The 20,026-nt window shown below is 37.0% G+C and overlaps 1 protein-coding gene across 8 annotated transcripts in view; it reads right to left on the reverse strand.

Annotated features, from left to right (window-relative positions):
- Nucleotides 1-20,026, reverse strand: part of PRMT3 (protein arginine methyltransferase 3) — a 127,614-nt gene that overhangs the window by 55,415 nt on the left and 52,173 nt on the right. For all 8 annotated transcript variants that reach the window (XM_054525818.2, XM_054525813.2, XM_054525819.2 and 5 more), the window contains one exon: nucleotides 529-607. In XM_054525818.2, the coding sequence (XP_054381793.1) occupies nucleotides 529-607 (79 nt within the window). The remainder of the gene's footprint in view (nucleotides 1-528; nucleotides 608-20,026) is intronic.

Consider the following 20,026-nt stretch of genomic DNA (forward strand, 5'->3'; position numbering starts at 1 on the left):
ATGAAAAGAAAGCCTTCCAAATTTATTAGGATCCCTTTATATGTGGATTGGTTATGTGGCACTTTTAAAACTTATTAGAAACCAGTCATTACTTGAAATGTTCTCAGAAAATCACAGAGAAGTCAGGTTTACAGATTTAGTGAAGTCATGAATAATTTCCAACTTAGAATGAAACACGCCATTGGGAAAAAAGGGAACTAAATGACATGAGGATTAAAAATAAAAAGGAGTTTGTTATATTTGAGTTTGAATATCAAAAAGCTTCCAAAACCTAGTCTTTAGATATTAAAAGGACCTTTTAATAAAAGCATTCTTGAGAATACCATTACCTTGGAGTCCCCCATATCTTATATAATATTCTACTTTGAATAATATAGTAAACAAATGTCTTAAAGCTTCTTGTAATGGAAACATCTTTCATCCCCATCGGGAACTTCCTCAGCCATGCATAGTTTATTTGAAATCCAAAGGTTCATCTGGTTCTGCTAGACTAAAATTAGATTATTAAAACCAGAATTTTATACTCACCCGAGCCTCCTTTTGCCAAGTATTTGTTCTTTGCATAAAGGACAGAATCTAACATAGACTCAAACAGAAGAAAATAGCCCTGCATAAAAAAAGGGGAAAAAAAAGAGTTTAGAAATGTGCAATATACTCTCACAAGCAGGTCAATTTAAACATCGGTGCTACTCTTTTAATTACCAAATATTTTTTTGTTTCTGCCACAGATGTAATAATATTCTGCAAAATCTGAAACTATTTTTTTGCAGTAAAAGTTATTGGAAAATCAGGCCAGCTTATAAAGTGAACCCAGAAAGTTTATTGTGGCAAAATATACTGCATTTTCTTTATCTATGATTCTACTTTCCAGACTACTCTTTCTTCCTCATTAAAAAATGTTCGGATAGAAATTATTAACAAGCCCTATAACTCCCAGGTATGATGCAATATCCATCTAGAGCAGTGGTTCTCCACTTGATTTTGCCCGCTGGGGAACATGTGGCAATGTCTGAGTAATTTTTGATTGTTGCAACTAGGGGTGAGGGATGAACGAGATGCTACTGGCATCTACTGTGTAGAGCTAAGGTATGTTGGTAAACATCCTACAATGCACAGGACAGCTTCTTACAAGAAAGAACAGCCTGGCCCAAAATGTCAATAGCCCTAAGGTTGAGAAACTCTAGTCTAGAAAACCATTTCCCAAATAATTTCCTATCTAGTGACTTTCTTTTTGGTATTAAAAAAAAAAAAAAGAAAGGGGAGGGATCCTTAGTCAAAAAGGTTTAAGAAACGCCAGCTGCCATATCCTCCTATTAGAGATTCATAATGTACATGAGCACACTAAAAGTTCTGAGTAGTTCTTATGGTAAAGAGAATTGCTGAACATATTTTAACCAAGTATTACCTACTTTCTGACTACAGACCTTTTTTTTTCTATTTAACATCTATCAACACCTTGCAGAACTAGTGTTTATGGAAATATAATTCATGAAACATGATCCTGGTATACTACCGATTTTAGAGTATGATAATGAATCCTCTACCAAGAAAGGGTAAATAATACAGTACAAATGAAAAAAGAATTTGCCACTATTGGTGTCACAAATACGCTACATTCTAATACTGTGCTTCACAGTTTATTATACAAATGACAAATAATCATGACTGAGAAATCACTATCAGTCAGTCTTTCTCCTTCTAGGGTCCAACCCCCCAACAGCCCTATGCAGCAGGGAAAGCCAAGTGCTCAGCACACAGTACACCTTATTGCTCAGGGTGAACCAACATTAATTTTACCTTTACTTTAGCATTCTATATCAAAACTGTTCTCATCCACTCATTTGTTCTGTGCACAAATGATCAGTGGGGTAAGTATAATATTCACATTAACAAAAAACATTTTAAAGGTTTCTCTAGAACAAGAAAAACCTGCAAACCCAGAATGGATAATCTTCACAAGAGATTAACAGCAATTTTAATTTATAGAAAATACAGCTCTCATGCTTGAATCACTTATAAAGGAACTGAACTGAACTGCCAGCAACTCTACATTGGTATTGACCTATTCCTCCCAACACACTAATTCATTGATACAAAAATAACTGCCTATTAAACAGAGGCTTAGGAACAAAGCTTGTTTATCAATATGTTACTTTAGGAAAATTAAGGATTTGACACAAACATGTTTTTCTGGATAGAGTACTTCAGTAATATGTAAAATTCTTACAAGTTAGTTCCCCATTAATATTATCTATGTATTCAAAGAACAAGGGACTTATGGGATTCAACTAAGAAATCTTTACCAATCTGACATATTCATGCAGATTATACACACAAATGCTTATAAACAGGCATTCAACTGTTGCTTATGGTAAATTATAATTTATGCCAAGGAATTATTAAATGGAAGGCATCTATCTTATGAAGAAAAGATTGGCTGGTAAAACATAATAGACTTGGTGAAAAAAATGATCCCTATTTGCAAGACTGCTGTGTTTCAAAACTTAAAATAAATAAAATTAACACTTTAGTACAAATTAAGTATTCACTACATTCCAATCCTTTTTGGACAAAGGCTCAAAAAAGTTTGTATTGATTTGTCATTGTCAAATTGTTTTCTAGTATTCTATCTTTCAGCTCAGCTGTTACCTAATCACAAAGAACTTCTCTGATGTTCCTACATAAAATATCTTTTCTTTTTCTTTCATCAAGCTCCATTTCTTTATCCTGCTTTGTATTTCATCATAGCACTTATGAATGAAAATACTATTTATTTTTGTTTTTATTTTGTCTCCTTACTAAAATATCAGCTCCAAGATCAAGGACTTTGTCATATTGTTTGAAGCTATATTCCTGAAGGCTGAAAATGTGTCTGGTACACAGTAGGAACTCAATATGTAACTTTAAAATGAATAAATGAATAAAAGTTATTAATATTATGTGTAATATTATATTTGTTAAAATGAAACTGCTTGCTTTTTATTTTTGTGGTACAAATTAAAATGTTATTTTAAATGATATTTTGTTTTCTAAAATTAAAACTGACAAATAATGGTGGTGATAATCGTTAAAATTCATTGTAATGCCTCTATAAAAATTATTTCATTTAATTCTTCTCCAAAGCACCATTTATTGCTATTCCAATTTAATTTATTTATGTTAAGTTGCAATCTAAAATAATAGTTCAGTCACATAAATGGGGAGTGAATGAGACAGAATTTGAACCTTGATCTCACTACACAAGTTCTGAATCACCCTTTTATGCTGCCTCTTAAATTGATTTGCCTAATTGAAAATAAGATTTAGTATGCATATTATACTACATTTGTAATTAAGGATTCAAGCATTGCAAAAATGAAAAATTTTCCATAGACCATATTAAACAAGATTAGAATTTACAACAAGTGTGCAATCATTTCAGAGTAATATCTCAGTTGGTAACTGGCCCTTAGCCACCATTCATTGTGAAAATATTAGTTCGGAAAAATCAATGCAAATACTAGAATATATATAGAACTAATAAGACATTCATGAGATAAAATATCCAGTTAAAAATATTAGCAGATGAAAAGATTCACATATGTATTGCTAATGGTCATTGTCCTTTCTCTCAACTTTCCACTTTGCTAAACTTCATTTTACGATAGGCTCCCTATGTGATATAACAGCCCTTAAATTCCGGGAATTGTCCTTGGTTCTGAACCAAGTCATTTATTACTGATATCAGAAGGCTCTAGTCCAAATGCCCCGCTCATCTGCAGTGTAATTCAGACTGTAATTTCACAGGCTGCTGCCTCACCTGTAGGGGTGCCATCTGGAAGGAGAATTACGCCTGATATTTTCTCCCATGATGCTCATGGGCATTCTTCTTTCAATAGTGACATTTACTTTTAAAAAATTAAATACTGCATTTATACTTTAATGATTACTATAAAGGAATATATGGAATTAAATCAGGGACTAGAATATTAACCTCATTCATTGAAGTGGGAATCTTATTTTTAAAATGGCTATTCATATCTTCTTGGATTAGACACATTAGTGATAAATGAAACTGTTGATACCTTCAGTATAAGGTGCCTTTCTAACTTTTTTTAGTTCAAATAACTGAATTACATACATCTCTAGGCAAAATTTAACTATTAAAAAAAAGGTACGGCAAGGGAGAGTTACAAATATAATGGAAGAGTTAATCTCAAGGATGATGACAAAGAATCAATAATCTGAAATATTTAAAGATTACCTGCAACAAATACACAAGCCTATATAATATAATCATAATTTCTATGTAGTATATCTCTGAATCATAATAAGTAGTTGATAACATTTTTACCAGTATTACTCTCAAATTCTGTAACATTCACTGTAGACAGAATTTTTTGATGTGATTGGAGCTGGCAGTCAGTTGTTAATTGGAAACAAGACATTTTAAGTAAAAACATACAGATTTGTTTGCCAGCATTCTTTGAGGATATATCCACTGACTGGAATCCTCATCATCTTCCCTATCTAAACCACATTCATAGGTTTTAGGTAATTTCCAGTTTTGGTTACTTTAAATAGAAGAAAAAAAAAATCTATGAGCACTTGCCAAGTACAGAATCCTCCTCGAATTCTATGATTTCCACCCTCCTCCTTGGGCTCTTCCAACTAGGAGACAACTCAGGAAGGAGAAAACACTAAAAAAACACTGTGGAGTGGAGTAAAACAATTTGTTTACAATTTACAATTGTTTGTGAAATAATTTTACTCACTTCATTCCACAGCATTTTTTTAGTGTTTTCTTCTTCCTGAGTGTTTCCAAAGCAGTCACTTTTGTTTGCATAGAAAAAACCAACTGTATCCTTTATATAATCTTGTCAATAGTTTGTGGTCATATTTAACTGATTTTACATAAATAAGCAGGCAAACAAACACAATAAGCTCTTGGTAAACAATGCAACTGACAGGAGCAGAACAGTGGCAGCATGCTGAAGGTGGCTTTACGTGTTCAGAGAGAGCCACAGGAACCTAGCAAAGTGTTATGTAAAAAGAATGCAGAACATCATAAATTTGGTGAATTAGTTAAATGCAGGTTGATTATGGTATCTTCCATGACATATTCATGTAACAAAATATACTGTCATAGTATCACTTCTCCAAGAAAATCCTTGATGCCTCATACCAGGTCAAGTACCTTTATAATATGACCCAAATTAGAGGCTAACTTATTATCAACGCATAGAAACAATCATTCTAAAGCAGGGTTTCTTGATATTGACACTAATGACATTTTGGGCCAGATAAATTTGTAGGGGCTTTCCTGTCCATTGAAGGATGTTTAGCAGCATTCCTGGGCTCTACTCACTGGCACCATTGTCCCCACCCAACCCACAGTCCCAAATTCTAACAATCTAAAATGTTTCCAGAGATTTCCCACAGCTCAAATATCCCCAGGAGTGTGAAACTGTCCCCTCTTCCACCCCATTGAAAACCACTGTTCTAGAGGTATCCAAAATGCAAATAAATAAGCATTCTTTCCTAATCTACTGTGTTCTCTGCTTAAAAAAAAAAAGTACCAAACTTAAGGTCTTACAGAATGCTACGCAATCTCTATTTCACTGTTATAAAAGCCTTAGATATTAAACATTTTTACTGCAAAGATTTTTCAATGATTCCCCAGTCTATCACTTGACCCTTCCATCTTAAAATGTGCTAATGCTAACCACCTAATTTATCATAAATGTGATAATGAAATTACATGAGAGTTTTCAAAGTAATTATATAAAATCCTTTTGGGTAAGATACTTTCCTTACAGCTCCACAGTGACTGATAAAGACTATATTACACTGTTATGCACTTGGCAAAATACAAGCAGCTGATGATATCACTCAACAGGGATACCTTTACCCTTTGCACTTATTTGCCATAGAATGGGTAGGAAAATGTTGTGTCGGCATCTGTATATACACACATAGACATCTTTGTACAATGTTTAATGTATTTGGCCAAGACAAATTTCTTAAAGTAGAATTCTTGGATTAAAGGACATGCACATTCAAAATTTTGATACGTATCATCAAACTGCCCACAGAAAGACTATGACAATTTTTATTCCCACAACTGTATGAGTGGAGTAAAGACCTAAATGTAAAAGGGAAAGGTATAGAGCTTATGGAGAATATTTTCATGTTCCTGTGGGAAAAAAGTCTGACCATAAAGACCAATACATTTAACTATGTTAAAACCCAGACCTCTGCTCATAAAAACAGTGAAGTCAGAGTCTGAAAAGATATTGGCCAGCCACACACATATACACGTTTGTATATTTTCCATCACCAATGAAGAATACTAATTGTTTAAAAAAAAAAAGTATGCAACCCAAAAGAGTAATGGGCAAAATAATTATATACAATTACTTCATAAGACAAAAATATATTACTTCATTAGTAATTCAAACACAATGGGAAACTACTACATGACTACGAGATTAGCAGTCACACAATACCCAGGGTTGAGAAGTCTATGGAGGTATGAAATAAAATTCTACTGCAGTACTTTGGAAAAGTACAGTACTTTGGAATTAACATGTAAGAGCAGCACACCCTGTGATCTAGCAACTCTACTCCTAACTGTATACCCAGACATGAGTGCTGAAGTGTAAGAGCACACACGTACAAGCACACTATAGCACTATTATTTGCACAATAAACTGGAAATGATCCAGTGCCCACCAACAGTAAAATTTAAAAAACACTTTCCTACGATGTGCTTTCTTGTGGTGCATTGATACAACGACATCTATAGAAAATAAATTATCCTTATAGGCAATATAAATGAATGTTATGAACATGACTGAGTGAAGAAAGCAAAAAAAACACATTTTAAAAAGAAAAAGATATGTTTTGTTCCATTTATATAAATTTCAAAAACAGGTAAATATAAACTACACTGTTTAGGGATGTAAGTACAAGTGGTAACAGCAAAAAGAAAGGCAAGGAAATGATTATCATAAAGGTCAGGAGAGTGGTTACCTCTGGGGTACGGAGTTGTAACTGAGAAATGATATTTGGATGTCTTCTTTCTATATTTTCACCTGGCTGATGATCACACAGGTGTTCATTATATAACTATTCGTTATCACTGTACCTGTAAGTTTATGCAATTTTCTGTGTATGGTACATTTCACAACTAAAAAGGTTATACAAAGATTTATATAACTAGCATATATAATATACAACAATGTGGGTGAAAGCAAAAAGAACACATTCATATCTGCTTATAAATGGTTACAGCATGTGTGGAACAGTACACAATTAGACAAAATGATTGCCTCTGTGGATGGAATATAATAGTAGGGGTATAGGAAGGGAAGGAGACTAACTCTTCAATATAAACTCTTCCATATCTTGCAAATTTTATATCATTGTTATACACTATTTGCATATAAAATTTTACAAAAGAAAACAAAAAGGCAAATAATCACAAGCTAAAAAGACAATAGTTTTTCATACTACATTTTGCAAAGAAAAAGTGAATCTGATTAAAAAAATTAAGATTATAGGAAGGATTGTTAGAGAGGTTTAGAAAAGGAAAAGTCAAGAAAGTGCTATATAGAAGAAATCCACTTTTAACCTATGTTTTTATATTTAAAGAAAAAGGGTGGGAAAACCCATAACATTTAAACATTAACCATAAGAAAATTACAATTATTAAAAACATTATCAGGGAAAAAGAACAATACTTCATAATGATAAAGAAGCCAAACTATCAATGACACATAATAACCTAATGTGTATGCACCTAATAACCATATAAAAACACCTGAAGCAAAACCTGACAGAACTGAAAAGAGAAAGAGACAACCCTGAACTATAGGTAGAAATTTCATTCTTCTTCTTTCAGTAATTAACATAATTAATAGACAAAATAAATAAGGATTTAAAAGACCTGAACAACTTGACTCAAATGGCAATTATGTAACACTCCAACAATAACAGAGTAGACACTTCATTCTAAATCAATGTGGAACATTCAATGAGAGAGACCATATGCTGGGCCATAAAGCAAGTCTGAACAAATTTAAAGGAATGATAGCATATAGAGCATGTTCTCTTATCACAACCAAATTAAATTAGAAATTAATAACAGAAAGACATTTTTAAAATTTCTTAACACTTAGAAATTAAACATGCTTCTAAATAATCCATGGACCAAAGCAGAAATCACAAGGGTGTATTTTGAATTGAATAAATTTGTGGGATGCAGCTATAGCAGTCATTAGAGGGAAACTTATTGATGAAAAAAGCAAGGTACAGAACAATATGTAGAATATGCATACCTTACACTGAATATGAAGTTCACTGCTTTATCCTGCCTAGAAGAGTGCCAGGTACATAGTAGTCACACTATTTGTTAAATAAATGAGTATGCCAAGAAATATACACACATGTTTATAATAGAGTATAACATTTTAAGAAGGATATACTAGAAACTGGTAACATTTTGCTGGGGACCAGGGGTGGGTCCTGAGTAATAGGGTTAAAGACAAAAAAAGGATAAAATTTATAATATCTATATATCACACAGTCAAAAAATGACAATAGAATTTTACATGTATTAATCACAAACATCTGTCAGAGAAGCTCCTAATTTACCTATTATTTAACTTGATCACCACCTTCCATGCAAGAAGAATAATCATGGTAATAACGGCTACTTATTAGGTCCCTATTATATGCTTGCTACTGTTCTGCAAGACTACTTTCTTCCACTTCTCTCACCTTCCAACATACAGTTTCCAATTTTTTAGTGTTGTGGACTTCTGGAGAACATAACTTAGCACAAGAAATAATTTCCTCTGCATATTCTAAAGTTTAAAAAACTTGTATTAGCTTTTTCCCCCACTAGATGGCACTCTCACTTAATCAACAAAAGACTGAGTCAAATTGGCCCTTTCCTCAGACTGCAGAAAACCGTCCAACAAGCAAGTCTATTAAAGGAAAAAGTGAATCTCTAAAAATCTTTCCAAAGGCATGTGTGGGTCTTCTTCCAGACCCACAAAAACAGTTTCTAAAACAATATTCCCAATCCCCCACGGTGGGTGAAAAAATTCATTAATGATAACTGGATATTCCACTCTCAAAACTAATTAATGTTGGCCAGGCACAGTGGTTTATGCATGTAATCTCAACACTTGGAAGGCTGAGGAGTGAAGATCCTTTGAACCCAGGAGTTTGAGACCACCCTGAGCAACACAGGGAGACCCCGTCTCTACAAAAAAATGGAAAGATTAGCTGGGCATAGTGGTGCACGCCTGTAGTCCCAGCTGCTCCAGAGGCTGAGGCAGGAGAATAGCTTGAGCCCAGGAGGTCAAGGCCACAGTAAGCCATGATTGTGCCACTGCACCCCAGCCTGGGCAACAGAGCAAGACCCTCTCTCCCAAAAAAGAAAAGTAAAACTAAAGTATTACCAGGCACTTTTTTTTTTTTTTTTTTTTTGAGGCAGAGTTTCCCTCTGTTGCCCAGGCTGGAGTGCAGTGGCGTGATCTTGGCTCACTACAACCTCAGCCTCCCCAGTTCAAGTCAGCCTCCTGCCTCAGCCTCCAGAGTAGCTGGGATTACAGGTGCATGCCACCATGCCAGGCTAATTTTTTTATTTTTAGTGGAGACAGGGTTTTACCATGTTGGCCAGGCTAGTCTTGAACTCCTGACCTCAAGTGATCCACCCACCTCTGCCCCCCAAAGTGTTGGGATTACAGGCGTGAGCCACTGTGCCTGGCCCCAAGCACTTTTATTAAAGAGAATTATAGTATTACATAGTAACAGTGTGTGCTATGGTCTGAGTGTGTTCCCCAAAATATGTTAAAACTTAATCACCAATGTGATAGTATTTAAAGGTGGAGTCTTCAGGAGGTAATTAAGTCATGAGGGCTTGGAAGGGGCTGGGGCCCTTAAAAAAGAACTTGAGGAAGCAGGTTCATTCCCTCCTATTCCTTCCGCCATGTGAGAATACAGCAATAAGGCACCATCTTGGAAGCAGAGATCTAGCTCTCACTAGACATTCAACCTGCTAGAACTCTGATCTTGAACTTGCAGCCTCTAGAATTGTGAGAAATAAATTTCTTTTGTTTATAAATTACCCAGCCTCAGGTATTCTGTTATAGCAGCACAAATGGACCAGGACACAGTGATTCTAGAATACTTAGAGACTTTTGAGGCTATAGGAAATAGTTACTGACAGCATGATTCAGTATATAAAGAACAATATCTCACTCTGTTTCCAGCAACAATGTATTTTAGGAGCTACTGACACTCTAAATACAACAAATATGCTAGGAGGAAAAAAAGAACATCTTATTAGGTGCATCAGTAAGCTGGCTTTCGCCTTGACAGCATTTGCTAAACCTAGTCAACGAACATGGAGGAAATAGGAGACAAAGCCCAAAGTTCAACCAAAGTGAGAACTCTAAGAAGAAACCGCCCTAAATAACAGAGCTGGGACAAACAAATATATCTACAGAGCAAATGTGAATTTACAATCTCATCTGCTGTCACCCATTTCCCCAATTCAGTTTAGAACCTTGGTGTTGAGTAGTCAAACACATACTTTCTCCCTAACTCCACCCCGTCTCCAATATGCATAAGACAGGCCCCAAACATACAACCCTGATTTACAATGCCTAGGTGGCAGGAAAAACCTAAAGTCAATAATTTAAAAATGACCCTTCAACACACTCTTTGGTAAGACTGCGGAAAAATGGGTATTCTCATTCCACTGTTGGTAAGAAAGTCAAATGGTACACAGCATTGAGGAGAATTTGGCAACAACTAGTAACGTTGCCCTCTCCCTCCCTTTCTCCATCCCTCCAGAACTGGCCTCAAGCAATCTTCCTGCCTTGGCCTCCCAAAGTGCTGGGATTACAGGTATAAGCCACCATGCCCAGCCCTCATTAACCCTTTGATATATCAATCTCACCCCTAGCAATATAAAATGACATTACACATGCACAAGAATATTCAATACAATATTATTTGTAATCGCAAAAGAATGGGTAAAATTCAAATGAGCATTAATTATGTAGAATGTAATTATCTATACAATTTATTCTACACAAGAATAAAAACCTTATATTTGAAATATACTTGAATATTAGTCAAGGACACGGGGGTGTGCAGAATTAATCAAATACGTGTCTAGGAAAGTTGGTGTGCATGTGTGTACAGCTATAAAAAGGAATGAGAAATATCTCTACAGAATAATGAAGTGATTTCTGAGATAGAATTTTAATTGAATAAAAGCAAAGTATAGAACAATATCTAGAATAGAATATGCTAATTTTTGCATAAGGGTGAATATATACATATCTAATATTTTCAAAATAACCCCAAAAATAAAAAGAAAATGGTCATCTATCCACAAAGGAATATAACAGAAGAAACAGAATCCTCTGTTATCTTAAAATGTACATAAAAATTACTAAAAAATTAGTAATTTTTTGCATAACTAAAACACAAAATTAAACTAAACAAGAGAAAAAGAAGCAATCCTCCCCAAAATAGAAAAAAAGAAAACACTGAAATCTGGTTGTATGTCAAGTTGGTAACATAAAAGGTGAAAACAGTGACTACAAGTGACTTTAAAAAAAAAAAACTATATTTTGACTGTACATTTCTCATGAGATACATTCTATAAGAAAATATAAACAAAATTTAAGCTGCATTTAGAATTCTTCTTGTTTAGTAGTAAAGTTGGTATTTAAGTTCTGAAATTAGCCGGGCACAGTGGCCCACGCCTGTAATCCCAGCACTTTGGGAGGCTGAGGCAGGCAGATCACCTGAGGTCAGGAGTTCAAGACCAGCCCTGCCAACATGGCAAAACCCCATCTCTACTAAAAATACAAAAATTAGCCGGGCGTGGTGGCAGGCGTTTGTAATCTCAGCTACTAGGGAGCCTGAGGCAGGAGAATCACTGGAACCTGGGGGGGCAGAGGTTGCAGTGAGCCGAGATCACGCCATTTCACTCTAGCCTGAGCAAAAAATGCAAAACTGTCTCAAAAACAAACAAACAAACAAACAAAACTGAAACTATTGTAGGTAGGTTATATGATAAAGCAATTATCATCTTAGGAACCAAGGTTTTCTGCATAGACGTAGAGACGCAAGTATAAAATCAAAGACTTCAAGTAAAAATTCCATGATCTTACAATGAAAATATGAGTGTAGATTTGTGACTTTTTATATTTAAAAAGTTAATAACAGGCCGGGCGCGGTGGCTCATGCCTGTAATCCCAGCACTTTGGGAGGCCGAGGCAGGTGGATCACGAGGTCAGGAGATGGAGACCATCCTGGCTAACATGGTGAAACCCTGTCTCTACTAAAACTACAAAAAAAACTAGCTGGGCGTGGTGGCAGGTGCCTATAGTCCCAGCTACTTGGGAGGCTGAGGCAGGAGAATGGCGTGAACCCGGGAGGGGAGCTTGCAGTGAGCCGAGATTGCGCCACTGCACACTCCAGCCTGGGCAAAAGAGCAACACTCCATCTCAAAATAAATAAAAAAAAAAAAAAATAAATAAATAAATAAATAAATAAATAAAAAGTTAATAACATCTGGTCTGTAGGAACGTAGATGATGATCTCTACATATCCTTTTCCAATGAAAGACCAGGATTATTTGATTCCAAGTTTAGGCAGTATAAAATGACCATAAAATATCTTCTAGTACCAGAAAGTAAAATTGGAATCATAAACATACTTATTTGATATTTTCTGTGTATTATTACAATATATCAACCTGTAATTCAGATATTATATTGAGGACTACTAGGGTTTGTCAAAGGAACACAAGAGACAAGAAAAAAAAAGGGAGAGGTGAAACTACAGATTAAGAAATTTTAGACTTGATACCAAAGGCATGATCTATAAAAATAATTGATAAATTAGACTTTATCAATATTAAAAACTTTTGCTCTATGAAAGACTCATTAAAAGGACAAAAGGACCTGCCACAGAGTGGGATAAAATATTTGCAAACCACATATCCAATAAAGGATTAGTAAAAAGAACTGCCAAACAACAGTAACCAGTGCTTGGGACATAGTAAGTACTCAGTGAATGCTTCAATGTCATTTCAAATTTTTTCTTTGTAAAATTGAAGAAAAATTAATATTAGTATTTTAATATATAGAATACTAACCATTTTGATAAAAGCATATCAATTTATTCATCATCATTGTACATAAAAGACATCCAGAACGACTGTTTCTGCTTTTCATACTCTTAAATATGTCTTTTTATGACAGAATTTCTTAATTTTGATGTAGTCTAGTCCAATTTATTTTCTCTCTCTCTCTTTTTTTTTTTTTTGTATTTTTAGTAGAGACGGGGTTTCATCACATTAGCCAGGATGGTCTCGATTTCCTGACCTCGTGATTCGCCCGCCTCGGCCTCCCAAAGTGCTGGGATTACAGGCGTGAGCCACCACACCCACCCTCTCTCTCTTTTTAAGAGTCAGCATCTTGCTCTGTTGCCCAGGCTGGAGGGCAGCGGTGCAATCATAGCTCGTGCAGTCTTGAACTTCTGGGCTTAAGCCATCCTCCTGCCTCAGCCAATCAAACTGCTGGGATTACAAGAATGAGCCACTATCTTTTCTCTTAACATTAGTATTTTGGGGGTTTTGACTAAGAAATTTTCTCTATCCAAATTCATAAATATATCCCCTTTTATTATCTTCTAAAGCTCTTTTTCCATTTAGAACTTTACTCCACTTGGAACTGATTTCTTCATTTTCTATGAAGTAGAAGTCTTATTTCTTTTTATTTTCCTCTGTAAGGACATTCAGTTGTTTCAGCATCATCCTTTCCTCACTACTCTGTAGTACCACCTTTACCACAAATCAAGTGACCTTATGAGTATGGGTTACACTGGTCTGTTTGTCAGTCTTTGCACAAGTAAAACACTGTTTTAATTGCTGTAGTATACTTTATAGCTTGATATCTAGTACACAAAGTCCTCCCACCTTATTCTCTTAAGAGTAAACAGGCTGCTTTTGGGCTTCTTTTTCATTTACTTAAAAAGCTGCTTTTTCAAACTCCACATAAACGTGATTGAGATTTTTGCTGGATTGCATTAAATCTACAGATTAATATGAAGAGAACTGACATCTTTACAATGTCTTCCAAACTTCAAACATGGTAACATCTCCACTTACTTAACAGTATTTCATCAGTTCTAAAATGGACACCTCCCCCAATACTACAATTTTTGAAACTGCAATGTACATTAAAATTGGTGGCTTTGGAGAGTGTTATCAGCAAGGGCTGACTAGAAGCCACTAGCACTTGTCCCTTTCACAAAGACAGCAAGAACAATGAAATATACAACTATGTTAATGAAAATAACCCAGGGAGAGCTCTGGAGACTTCAGTAGAGTAACAGAAACCCTGGTGAGCACAAAAACTCAGGATGGCCACATAGAGAATGAAAGGAAACACCAGTCTCCTACCACCCCAAACCCCAGCCAGGATCAAGTGGGAATCAGGAGGAACTTCTCCCTATGGCAAGGAGGTAAGCAAGAGGATCCCAGCAGCCTCCATCAACACACTGGACATCTACAGACCTCACCACCGGGGTCACCTGCAGTCCTGATAGGCAATATGCCAGCTGAAGGAGCTGCCTGGGGTCCAAATAGCCGTGCTCTCCCAAGGGAAACTGACACCATGTCCTGCCCCCAGTGCCTGTGTGGCTACTGCCATCTTGGAATTGAAACTATGGCTGAAGTGTACCTTGCTTCAGGGGTGAGCAGCCACGGCTCCCCTTCATCTCTAAGGCTAAGCTGCTGAACCACCCCAGTCTGGTGGTCCAACTTCCCCAGGCAGAGCTGTGAACAGCTGTCACACCCTTACATGTAGGGTCAAGCAGAGGTGTAGGCACTCCACTTACCCCTCTCCCACCCCTTCAAGCTGGAGCTGCAGCAGTATGCTGCCTCCTGGGAAAAGAGTACTGGGGCCACTCAGAGCAGTAACATCCCTCTGCCATCAGGGTTGAAGCAGTGCCCTGCCTCCCAGGAAATGGTGCCTTGGCTACCCAGAGAAGCCATGACCCCAGTTGCTAAGCTGAAGTAGCACCCAGTATCATGAGAAATGGAGCCTGGGCTACCCAGAACAGTAATGCCCCACAGGTCTATGGTGAAGTGGCATATCACTCTCTGGTGAATCAGTGACCTGGCTAAGCTAAGCATCTGTGCATCCCAGGGCTGAGCTGATGCAGTATGCTGCATCCCAGGGAAACAAGAGCAGTGGCTGAGCTGAGACACCCCACCTTACACAATGACTCTAGTACTCTGCTTGCCTGAAGCTAGACTAACCCCCACGAGTCCGAGCTGCAGAGACACCACTTTCCTTGGGAAGTAGAGTCATCACTGTGCCTTTAGGCCACCTGCCACCCTTAGGGCCCAAATGACAGCTGAGCTCCACCATTCTGGGGTACTTGCTGCTGCGGCACCCAGCCTCACAGTCTGGGATACAGCCAACACCCACCATCCCCGTGTCTAGAGTCACTACTATACAGTGTACCCTGCTCCCCCAGCCCAAACCTCCAGAACATCCCTGCTTCCCCAGGGTCAGGCCAGTGCTGTGGCTTGAGTAAAACTACGGTTATAACTGGGCCCTCTGGTTCCGAGCTGCTGGAGGGTGGCTCCATTGTCACAGATCCTAGTTCTTGTGGGAAACTTACATCCAACCCTGCCAGAGGGTGAATCTGCACCCCAAGACCCAGGTAACACAATAGGTTCATGGGACTCTGATGCAGTACTGTGGCCCCACTGCTGCTCCAAGCACCACTGCTGCTGCTTGTAGACCATGTCAGACCTAACAGCAGGGTCAGCTAAGTCTTCCTATTGTAGGAAAAATGAAAACATTAGGATCTCCCAAACTGTCGCAACTGAGTACCTTAAAAACTATGCTGCTGCCGGCCAGGTGCGGTGGCTCACGCCTGTAATCCCAGCACTTTGGGAGGCCGAGGCGGGCGGATCACAAGGTCAGGAGATCGAGACCATCCTGGCTAACATGGTGAAACCCCATCTCTACTAAAAATACAAAAAATTAGCTGGGTGTGGTGGCAGGTGCCTGTAGTCCCAGCTACTCGGGAGGCTGAGGCAGGAGAATGGCGTGAACCAGGAAGGCGGAGCTTGCAGTGAGCCGAGATCGCACCACTGCACTCCAGCCTGGGTGACAGAGCGAGACTCTGTCTCAAAAAAAAAAAACAAACAAACAAAAAACTATGCTGCTGCCACCACTGCCACAAACTTCTACAGCCTATACCACTGAGTCACTCATATTATTGCTGATGTTGAACACAGGTCAAGAAGCTGCAAAGAGACTATACCACTGCACCTATCTGGAAACATACTCACCACACCATTCCCAACTGGAACACTAAAACTCATCTACAACAGGCAGAAGTCTTTCCCGTTGCAACACTAGGAAGTCTGGAAAAGGCAACTGCTCCACCAGATGTCTACATCAAAAAAGTTGAATGATTTCAAATACAAAACCTAATGATACATCTCAAAAAACTAGAAAAGCAAAGTAGAAGGAAAGAAATAACAAAGGTCAGAGCAGAAACGAACAAAATTGAGACTTAAAAAATACAAAAGATCAATAAGAAAACTTGTTTTTTAAAAAAGATAAGCAAAATTGACAAACCATTAGCTAGACTAACCAAGAAAAAAAAAAGAGAAAACACCAAAATAAATAAAATCAGAAACAAAGAGACATTAAAATAGATACCATAGAATTAGAAAGGTTTATTAGAGACTATGATGAACAACTATATGCTAACAAATTGGAAAACCTACAGGAAATGGATACATTCCTGGACACATACAACCTACCAAGATTGAACCAGGAATAGAAAATCTGAACAGAACACAAGTAACTAGATTGAATCAGTAATAAAAAGTCCATCAAAGAAAAATTCAGGACCCGATGCTTTCACTGCTAAATTGTACCAAACACTTAAAGAACTAACACCGATTACTCTCAAACTCTTCCAGAAAATCAAGAGGGGGGATTTCTTCCAAACTCATTCTATGAGGTTAGCATTACATAGATAACAAAATCAGTTAAAGACACTACAAAAAAAACAAACTGCAGGCCAATATCCCAGATGAACACAGATGTAAAAGTCCTTAACAAAATACAAGCAAACTAAATCTTGTGGCACATCAGAAGATCACTTGCCATGATCAAGTGGGATTCATCCCAGATATGCAAGGATGACAAAATGTACACAAGTCAATAAACATGATACTTCAACAAAATGAAGGACAAAAGCCGTATGATCATCTCAAAAGACACAGAGAAGCATCTGATAAAATTCAACATCCCTTCATGATAAATACTCTCAACAAGTTAGGCATAGAAGGAACGTACCTCAACACAATAAAGGCCATTAATGACAAACCCACAACCAACAACATACTGAATGGGGACAAGTTCAAACCATTTCCTCTTAGATATGGAATAAGACGAAGATGTCCACTTTCACCACTTTTATTCAACATAATACTAGCCAGGGCAATAAGGCAAGAGAAAGAAATAAAGGACATCCAAATTGGAAAGAAGGGAGACAAATTGTTCCTGTTTGAAGACAACATGATCTTATACAGAAAATCTAAAAACCTCTTAGAACTGACAAACACATTCAATAAAGCTGAATGATACAAAATCAATATACAAAAATCAGCAGCATTTCTATACCCAGGGGAAGTAATAAATCAAGAAAGCAATCCCATTTATATAACTACAGTAAAATAAAATACTTAGGAATAAGTTTAAACAAAGAGTTGAAAGATCTCTGCAATGAAAACTACAAAATACTGATGAAAGAAATTGAAGAGAACACCCCCAAAATGGAAAGTGATCCCACGCTTATGAATTGGAAGAATTAATACTGTTGAAATAACCATACTGGCCAAAGTGATTTACAGATTCAGTGTAATTCCTATCAAAATACCAATGACATTCTTCGTAGAAATAAACAACCCTAAAACTTGCATGAAACCACAGAAGATCCTGAATAGCCAAAGTGATCCTCAGCAAAAACAGCAAAGCTGGAGGCATCACAATTCCTGATGTCAACAAGCTATAGTAACCAAAACAGCATGATATTGGCATAAAAGCAGACACATAGACCAAAATAACAGAATAGAGAACCCAGAAATAAATCTATACATTTACAGCCAACCGATTTTTGGCAAAGGTACCAAAAACATTCATTGGAGAAGGGACAGTCTCTTCAATTGTTGAGAAAAATGGAAATCCATATGCAAACAAAAAAAAAAATCAAACTAGATCCCTATCTCCTACCATATACAAAAATCAACTAAAAATGGTCTGAGCATGGTAATTCTAGTACTTTGGGAGGCTGAGGTGGGTGGCTGGCTAGAGCCCAGGAGTTCAAGACCATCCTGGGCAATATGGCAAAACCCCATCTCTACTAAAAACACAAAAATTAGCTGGGTATAGTGGCGCACACCGGTAGTCCCAGCTCCTCAGGAGACTGGGGTGGAAGGATTGCTTGAGCCCAGGAGGCAGAGGTTGCGGTGAGCTAAGATGGTGCCACTGCATTCCAGCCTGGGTGACAGAAAATAAAGAAATTTTTTAAAAAATCAACTAAAAATGGATTAAATATTTAAATGTAAGACTTTAAATTATTAAACTAATAGAAGAAAACATAGGAGAAACGCTTCAGGACATTGGTCTGGGCAAAGATTTTGTGGAGATGATGTCAAAAGCACAAACAACAAAAGCAAAAATAGACAAATGGGATTATACCAAATTAAATAGCTTTTACAAAAAAATCCCATGCAGATGAGTAGAAGGATCAATATCATTAAAATGGTCACACTGCCCAAAGCAATGTATAGATTCAATGTTATTCCTATCAAACTACCAATGACATTCGTCACAGAACTAGGAAAAACTATTTTAAAATTCATATGGAACCAAAAAACGGCCCAAATAACCAAGGCAATCCTAAGCAAATAGAACAAAACTGGAGGTTTCACGTTTCCCAACTTCAAACTATACCACAGGGCTACAGTAATAAAAACAGCACAGTACTTGTACAAAAACAGACACATAGACCAATGGAACAGAACAGTGGGCCCAGAAATAAAGCCACACACCCACAACCTTCAATCAGATTGAAGATCACAATCTAATTTTCAACAAAGCTGACAAAAACAAGCAATGAGGAAAGGACTCCCTATTCACTAAATGGTGCTGGGGTAACTGCCTAGCCATATGCAGAAGACTGAAATTAGACCCCTTCCTTTCAACTCAAGATGGACTAAAGACTTAAATGTAAAACCCAAAACTATAAAAACCCCGAAAGACAACCCAGGCAATACCATCCTGGACATAGGAACAGGCAAAGATTTCATGACAAAGATGCCAAAAGCAACTGCAACAAAAGCAAAAATTGACAGTTTTTTAATTGTCAATTAAACTAAAGAGTTTAAACTAAAGGGTTTAATTAAACTAAAGAGCTTCTGCACAGCAAAAGAAACCAACAGAGTAAACAGACAACCCTTAGAATGCAAGAAAATATTTGCAAACTATGCATCTGACAAAGGTCTAATAACCAGCATCTATAAGGAATTTAAACAAATTTATACAAAAAGCAAACAACCCCATTAAAAGGTAGGCAAAGGACATGAAGAGACACTTTTCTAAAGAGGACATGCATGTGGCCAACAAGCATATGAAGAAAAGCTCAATATCACTGATCATTAGAGAAATGAACATCAAAATTACAATGAGATACCATCTCACACCAGTCAGAATGGCTATTATTAAAAAGTCAAAAAATAATGGTGCTGGCAAGATTGAGGCGAAAAGGGAACACTTAAACACTGTCTGAGTGTAAATTAGGTCAAACATTGTGGAAAGCAGTATGGTGATTCCTCAAAGAGCTAAAAACAGAACTACCAGGCCAGGTGTGGTGGTGCACGCCTATAATCCCAGCACTTTGGGAAGCTGAG

The sequence above is a fragment of the Pongo abelii genome, chromosome 9, assembly GCF_028885655.2.
Source record: "Pongo abelii isolate AG06213 chromosome 9, NHGRI_mPonAbe1-v2.0_pri, whole genome shotgun sequence".
In the NCBI taxonomy this organism is placed as follows: Eukaryota; Metazoa; Chordata; class Mammalia; order Primates; family Hominidae; genus Pongo; species Pongo abelii.